At 31.4% G+C, this 8,548-nt stretch overlaps 1 protein-coding gene across 1 annotated transcript; it reads right to left on the bottom strand.

The window, feature by feature from the left end:
• Positions 1-625: 625 nt before the first annotated feature.
• Positions 626-4,772, bottom strand: LOC112526313 (remorin). Its single transcript, XM_025136571.1, has 5 exons — positions 4,438-4,772; positions 3,162-3,215; positions 2,958-3,045; positions 2,023-2,104; positions 626-1,006 (listed from the first exon to the last, which is right to left on the bottom strand). Exons 1-5 carry the CDS (start codon positions 4,586-4,588, stop codon positions 806-808), a joined length of 576 nt encoding a protein of 191 aa, XP_024992339.1. The 5' UTR covers positions 4,589-4,772; the 3' UTR covers positions 626-805.
• Positions 4,773-8,548: the final 3,776 nt, after the last annotated feature.

The raw sequence follows: 8,548 nt of genomic DNA, 5'->3' as shown, positions 1-8,548 counted from the left end.
AGAGAGAGAGAGAGAGAGAGGGAGAGGGGAAGGGGGTGGTTGTTTAGGGGAAAACCTTAAGAGACCGTTTACCAAATGCTTACTCGGATAAGCGCTTACCAAGTCATATTACTTCATTGGATGAATATGACAAAGACCAAGAATCTTACCCGGTAAGAGCGAAGGCAAGGACCGAAAGTCTTACCCGGTAAGTGATAGCGACAACTTTTACCACGGTTAATGTTTACTGGGTAAGTTGTTATATACGATGTCGTTTTGGTACACTAAAATCTTACCAGGTAAGAAAGCAATAACGTTGAATTTTACCGTTAAACGCTTACCGGGTAAGTGTTTAGGTAAACGGCCCCTAAATAAATAAAGAACTATAAAAAAATCTTGCCAACCTTTAGATTATATGGTCTAATGGATGCGATTAACTAGACGCATTTTTCAAATTAAAAAGGCCCCCTCTTCTTTTTATATGAAAAAAGACCAAAAATAAACGAAATAAATTATATAAAAAAACAATCATATTTCTCTTGTTGATTTGACATTCATATTGATATATTTTTTTCATCTGTTTTTTTGTGGTTTTTTCTGCTTTCTGTATATTTAACGTTTTCCTTTATATATATATAGATAGATAGATACAATATATGATTATGAAATTCGTAAACTGTTTTTCCTATAAAACATCACAAACAAACGATTAAACGAACATGGAATTAACTGATAAAAATAACATAAGCAACTTACAATCGTCGTAGGATTTGGGGTCGATCATCGTCTTCTTTTAGAATAATCACAAACTTGCAAGATTCTGAATTTAACCTCCAAAGCAAAGGAGGAACTTCTTTGGGAGGGTGCCGGTAGCACGGTATTTCGCGGCCAACTCCTCGGCTTTCAACTTGTTTTCGCCTTTCTGGGCCTCGACCATGGCTCGTTTTTCTTCAGCTTGTTTGTGAATTAAACCCACCTTGTTTTTCATCTTTTCTCCATATTCTGCTTTCTTCTTGTCCATTTTCTCCTGTTCATGTAAACATGACATTCTCTAGGTAAATAATCTTTCGTCCATGACGTAAGAAGCACACAGTTTAAGAGATTCGTAATTATTAGAGCATCTCCAACAACTATTTTAAAATGGAGATTTTGGAGATTTAGAAAAAAAAAACTCAAACAATTATGCGAAAACGTATGTTAAAATAGAAAAAAGAAAAGAGAGAGTATGAAAATCTTCAAATTTAGAAGATCTCTAAAACCCTATTATAGGGGAGAGAGAGAGAGAGAGAACTCTTGTTGGATAAGTAGTACAACACATATCAACATGTTATTTGAATGTTCTATAATTTTAATATATCTAGATTTAGTTGGTAAATATTAACATAAATAAATCAGTGACTTCAACTTCCGTGATGTTGGTACAGTACCGTACCAACATGTACCAACTGAAAAAAAGTTAGTTGGTACCAAGTATAATTGGTTGGTACATGGTATAAAATTTTACATACCAATTATAATTGGTTGGTACATACATGGGCGGAGTCAGAAAATTTATCAAGGTGGTGCCTAGAAAAAATGTAAGAAAATTCACAATTTCAAGGTTGAGAAAACCCTTTTAAGTATATACGTTTTTCTTATAATTAAATACTTGTCCTAAAAGTAGTTATGAAAAAGAGTTGAAAAACATCAATGACCTAAACAACATAACTATATCTATATTTATACAATCATATAAATAAGAAAAACCCTTTAAAAATACATGTAATTTATCGTAAAAAATTTATGTATTCAATAAAGTAACGTGTTTATTTTAGAACCTTTAGAAAACTTGACATTTATAAAGAAAAAAAAATTTTAATATGAATAAATAAAGTTTCAGATGGGTAATTAATTGAAGTTTGAGACTATATCAAATTTTATTTTTAAATTTTGAGGGGAGCCGATCCAAAGTGGCTCCGCCCATGGTACAGTACGATGTTCATCCCTAGTCAATATAAAGATAGTACGTTAATTAATGCAAGTAGCGTTAGTTGTTATCAGTACCTCGATTTGTTTCAGCTTAGCTTCGATATCTGCTCTCTTTGTGTTTTCCCATGCAGTTATAGCGGATAGCTCCTTCTGTGCCCTGTTGATTCATTCACAAACAAGTGATCGAAATGAACATCTTTTCAGGTGTAATTGAACAAAACTGTGCATAAGCAAGTGATCAAAGTTTCACTATATGGTTAAAACCGTCACTTTGGTTTAGCTCGAGATTTCAAACTCAAAACGAATATAGATTTTTAAAATGTAGTTCAATTTGGACAAAACTTGATTGCTCAAAAATCTACTCAAAGTTCGAGTTCGAGCTTGAACTTCAGTATCTATGGCAATTTCATCGGAAAAAATCATTTTTTAAATTGTATTAAAGATCAGGTTTTGAATTTTATTGCACACCGTTCGGATTATGAATATATATTATAATATACAAGCTTTAGATGATCTCAACGTGTTAAGGATGTCTTACGGGCTGTTTGGTTGGTAATCTTATATGGATAAAATTGTCTGTGTGGATTAATCTTTCTGTAGAGATGGGAAAGGTTTTTGTTTGGGAAAGTTTTTTTTTTGGAAGAAATGTGTTTTTTTTATTGGGAGGGGCAAGTTTGTAAATAAAACTTGGTTTTATGTATAAAGCTCCTATCTGAAAATATATTGAATAAGGCGCTTTATATATCATTAAGACACTACCAAGCAGTCAAGTATAGCTGACCGAATAGTTATAAGTCCGATTAAGTTGCTAATAAACAGGTCCTTAGTCGGTTAGTCTTTACTCAACAAGTTTAAAGTACTCGAGCTAATGAGTCCAATCAAAGAAAACAAGTTTCAATTGAAGCTTGAGAGAAACATGAGCTAACCCGAGGTCGTATATATCAAGGTCATGCCTATTATCTTCCCCCCCCCCCCATGCAAACCAATAGCATATTTAGCGGAACACTTACTTGTTTTCCACCTTCGACTTTTCAGTTTCCTCCCAGGCCTTGATGAAAGACAATTGTTTCTCTTTTTCAAGCTCAGACAACGCAACATCTGAAAGAGAAAAAAAATTCAATCCCATCAAAATAAGCGTCAAGCAGAAGAAATCTGTATCTAAACCTTTCTGTTAATAAATTATCGAGTTTGAATGTTGTTGGATATCCACTTACCTCTATCAAGGGAGTTGCTTGACCCTTTTTTCACCACCTCAGGAGCTGAAGTCTCTGTTGAATTCAGATTGCAAAATTAATCGACTAACAAGAATCTCGATACACAGAAATAGAAGAAACTCAAGCCAGGTACAAACAAAACAAATAATCATGTAATGGCGCACTAGTCAAGGCTCGGCGGATTTGGTGGGGAAATCTCATCTTCCCTGGGTTCAAATAGCCCTTGTGACTATGAGGTTCACCCGCAATGACCCTAGGCCATTCGTGGTCGCCAAGGGGATTATTCAGTGCGCATAAGCTGGCTCGGATACAACGGTTACCCAAAATAAACAAATAATCATGTTTTTTCTTGCTTACCTATCTTTACAAGAGCCATGGAAGTTTACAAGGTCACACTATATGTTTCTAGTTCTTCCTCAATATGCTAATACTAGAATGAACAAAGATCACAGTTGCCTAATATGATGAAAGATTATTCTCCAATCTGTAAGGGCCACATATTATTTCCTTACAACTTTTGACATTTTTTTATGTAATAAAGACCAACTTGTGGGGGAGCAATAACCACCTTTTTAATTGTTGCATTATTAAAGGAAATATTAAGTAAAATGCTTTCAAAAACAGAGAATTCTTCCTTTTCCAAAAGTTAGGGCATCAAATATACAGGAAGGTAGCATCATATTTTTGGAGAATCCATCATAGCGAAAGCACCTTATAGTGGCCATCAACATATAAGAAAGTTTAAGGTTATAGGAATTCAACACCCCCTATATGTGTGTGTGTGTGTTCCTCCAAAAACAAAAAGAAGACCGATTAGTTATTCAGATTCAACAATTTTGACAGAACAACTATCGAATTCAAGTTCTCAACTAGACAAAACTCGAACCTAATTCAACTTTAGTTGTGAAACATGACTGTAAAATCGTATTTAAATCAACAACAACAAAAAGTGAGAAACAAAAAGGATCGTCCACTTGTTCAGATTCAACAACTTTGACAGAATAAGTATCGAATTCAAGTTCTCAGCTAGATAAAACTCGAATCTAATTCAATTATAGTCACGAAACCTGATCGTAAAATCCTATTTAATCAACAACAACAAAAAGTGAGGAATAGAAAATATCGTCAAATTATTCAGATTCAACAATTTGACAGAACGATTATCGAATTCAAGTTCTCAGTTAGATTAAACTTGAACTTAACTCAACTATAGCTGTCAAAACCTAATCGTTAAAATCGTAATTGATCAACAAAAAGAGTTAGAACAAGAGTATACTTTCAGCAACGGCGAGTGTCTTGGAATCATCGGCCTTAGTTTCAGGTACAGTCGGAGGATCTACAGGCTTCTCCGGTGCAACGTCAACAGGTGTCTCAACCTTCGCCGGTGCCAACTCAGATTCAACCTTTGCAGGTAGCTCAGTTGCCATAATAACAATCAAAACGGTCGCCGGCGAGTGTGTGTGTGTGTGTGTGTTTATACCGGCGGAGATGGAGGAATTGGTGTAGCGGCGGAGTATTATATGGAAATGGAATGGTGTGTGAGGTGTTGAAAAGGATAATGATGATCGGAGTGTCTCATTGTACACTCTGTGCTGTTGCCGACAGGTAAAGCGGGTAAATCACGCGTATTAACTCCATCGACCAACCTCCTACGCCGTCGTTTTACTACTCTTTTACTTATTTCTTATTTTTAAATATGGTTTTAGAAAAAAAAAATTATTAATATGAATATTTAATCCATTATGCGAGCCGATTAATTTCAGAACGATCATCTGTTTTGCGGGTAGTCTGGAGTCGTCGCATTTGAATCTTCGTGACCACAAAGAAATTTTTATTTCTTATTGAATTTAAATCTGAGACCTCCAGACGTTTTTGAAATTTGGAACCCAATATCAAATTAATCAGACATCATCTTTGTGATTAGCAAAATGTTTGATTCTACTGAGAATGAAAGTTATGGTGAAAAAGATTTCATAATATTTAGTTCCGGTGACAATTTGTAAACTTTTTAAAGTGTAATTAAATTTCATAATGTTTCACATATGTTTTTTTCCAATATGAATACATACATACATATATATATATATATATATATATATGTGTGTGTGTGCGTGCGCGTGTGCACATGTGAAAAATGCTTCAAATCATCGTGTTTCTAATAAAAAATAAGATAAATTACATGAAAAAAATAATATACTTTAACTTGATTCCTATTTTGGTTAACGTACTTTTAAAACTTCCATTTTGGTACCAAAGATGTAAAGTTTTAAACATTTAAGTACTCGAGTAACGAATTGAAACTTTAACCGGTTATCATGCTGATGTAGCGAGTAATGTGGTATTCAATTCAATATTATTTGCTGACGTGGTTAGTAACATAGTTTTTTTTTATCTAAAATTAGTCTTTTTTTAGTCTACAATTATTCTTCAACCGGTTACCCGGGTACTTAAATATTTAAAACTTTACATCTTAGGTATCAAAATAAAAGTTTTGAAAATACGTTACCCAAAATAAAAATCAAGATATAATACATTACTTTTTGATGCAATTTGCTCTAAAAAATAACTTAAAATTTAAATTTTTTAGGTGGGTTCAACCTGGTTTATAACCTTTTAATTTAATATATCTATACTATATTATAAAGCATTTGGCTAAATCTCTTAAAAATAATTTTTTATGCATAAAGTACTGTTTATTAATGCACATTACTTAAAATTCAAGATTACAAGTAGAATGTGCATGAATACATCTTATTAAAACTTCATGTTTGATTCGTGTAACTAATTGTAGATAAACATAATCAAATACATGATAAACATCATTTTAAATATAAAAAATCTAAAATATAATTAAAATAATCATTAAGTTCTAACAGATTAACTTAATTATTATCTTAACAAATTTTATTTTATTTAACCAAAAATAAGTTAGTTCGTTTATTAAACTTCAATTAAATCATAATAAGAAATTGAATTAAATAAATTACATAAAAACGAAAACTTTTAAATAGTTAATTTGATATTAATATCGTTTATTTTTTTTCAAAATTTTATAATATGTTCAAATTTATATTTCATTCAAAAACAAAAACATTTTCGTATTTTCAAAATCACATAAAATTGTATTATAACATCGATAGAACCAAAATATAAAACGAAATGTTAAAATCAAAATGTATCTCACTGCATTACGCGAATACCCTTCTAGTATTTTTAAATATAGTTATTAATTTTAAAAATTGAAGAATGGGACGGGAGATGCTACTTCCTATTTGGCTCCATAACTATATATAACGGTATATTAAAGAGCATGATGTATATTTGAATGCTTCACAAATACTTCAATAACTCATTGAGTAAATTATGAATTTGGTCCTTGTAATTAGTCAAAAATCACATTTTTTGTCCCTATAATTTTAAAATTACAAGATGACCATCATGTTTTGTTAGTAGAAAACCGCTGAAATAAAATCAGATGAATGTAGAAAAATAAATGCCGATCATGAAGAGGTTTTTCAGAATACGCCATTTGGTTCCGGAAATTCCAACTGATAGTGATGGTAAATAGGAGTGTTCATGGATTTGGTTGATCGAGTTGAAGACATTTGAACAACTTAACCCAATGTTTGCGGTTTGAAAAATATTAACGCACCTCAAACCATACCAAAGTGCAACCCAACTCACACCGTACGGGTTGATCGGATTAATAATTTGGTACATTAAAATATTTTTCTAACCTTGAATATATTATTTATTTACTCATAATTTTTTTTCATCATTAATTATTTGATACAACTTATTCATACTTCTTACATATGTCACATTCAATTAATTTTCTCAATTTACATGTATATATTCACAGTTACATAGAGATGGAATATATTGAAAATATGTGTATATGAAGAGCGTACGTGATAGCGTAATTGTCTAATGTATATATTAATAGACATTCAACAATCGTATTAAATCCAAGAAATAAAAGAATATCGAGTTCATCGGGTTGGGTTGAGTTCAAATAATAGTAACTCAATACCTATGGTTTGAAATTTTACAACTCGATTAGACATCAAGTTATTTCAGGTTGAGTTATTTCGCGTTGGGTTGGGTTGGGTTGATCTGTTGGTCGGATTTTTGAGAACCCCTAGTGGTAAATGTACCTAATGTATAAATTCTTAGTCTGATTCTGAATTCTTTTTCAAATCATAATAAATTGTTTTAGAAATGCATATTCAAACACGCGCCAAACAATCAGAATACGAAAATTAGACCAATGAAGTTAGGAAGGGAGGCAACATAAGATTGCTTTTAGTAAGGTTTGAAAATATAATGTGAAACTGATGGTATTATAACTGTATCTGATGGTATTATAACTGTATCAGGTATTGTGTTATTGTAATTTGTAAATTAATTATTGTTTTTATTTTCATTAACATGAATAAATAATTAAAATTAAATCACTAGATTAATTATTGTTTTATTTTCATCAACATCTCGTGTCTTTGAAGGTTATAAGGAAAAAAAATACCAAAACCATAGGGGTGGTGACTGATTGCTTTGAGCTTAGGCTTCAAAGATCAAAAGTGTCAAGAGGTCTCAGATTTAAATTCAAAAATAAATAAAAATTCTCTTGTGACCAAGAAAGTTCAAATACAGTGACTCCTGAGTACCCACAAATCAAATAGTCGTTCTGAGATTAGTTGACTTGTATAACGAGTTGGATATTCAGGTTAATATATATATATATATATATATATATAGAGAGAGAGAGAGAGAGAGAGAGATGAGCGATCAAATGAAAACCACTTCAATTTGTAAAAATCGTAAAAACTACTCTCATTCATCGTTAATCTTATGAATTTTTTTCATGAAATTGTTAATCTTGTGAAATTGTTTCATATAATACTTTTTTTGATGAAGTTGTTTCATATGTGGTTATGAAATTGTTTCATATACTACTTAATGAAATTTTAATGAAAGTATTTCTCTAAAATTAAAATAATGAAGGTGATAATATCCATGATTAACACCCTCCACAATAAAAATGGTTAATCTACCTCTCATAATTATAAAAAAATGAACAAAATGAAAAATTATGATTGGATGAATGAGGTTTTCACGGTTTTTACAAATTGAGTGGTTTTTATTTGAACTCACCCCTATATTTTCATTTGATCGTTCCTATATATATATATATATATATATATATAGTGTTGGGTTCACGTGAGACCAAGAGTTTTTCGTGAGACCTGTAAGACCAATTTATGTTCATTGATCAATTTTATAAGTTAAAGATCTAATGGTCTAAATTGCACGGTGACAATTTTGTAATTATTGAGAAGTCTCATGGCGTTTGTGAATGTTCAGATCTGACGATTGTAGATCTAATC

Source organism: Cynara cardunculus, assembly GCF_001531365.2.
Source record: "Cynara cardunculus var. scolymus isolate 2C chromosome LG 14, CcrdV1, whole genome shotgun sequence".
Taxonomy (NCBI): domain Eukaryota; kingdom Viridiplantae; phylum Streptophyta; class Magnoliopsida; order Asterales; family Asteraceae; genus Cynara; species Cynara cardunculus.
Note: the sequence above shows the minus strand (reverse complement) of the source record. Positions and strands in the feature narration are given on the sequence as shown.

Bases quoted from the DNA above. Each gene is read 5' to 3' on its own strand.
- LOC112526313 (XM_025136571.1), bottom strand. From the start codon at position 4,588: ATGGCAACTGAGCTACCTGCAAAGGTTGAATCTGAGTTGGCACCGGCG. The intron at 3,046-3,161 runs GTAAGTGGATAT...TTTCTCTTTCAG, and splicing joins AAGCAACTCCCTTGATAGAG to ATGTTGCGTTGTCTGAGCTT. The intron at 2,105-2,957 runs GTAAGTGTTCCG...ATGAATCAACAG, and splicing joins AAGTCGAAGGTGGAAAACAA to GGCACAGAAGGAGCTATCCG.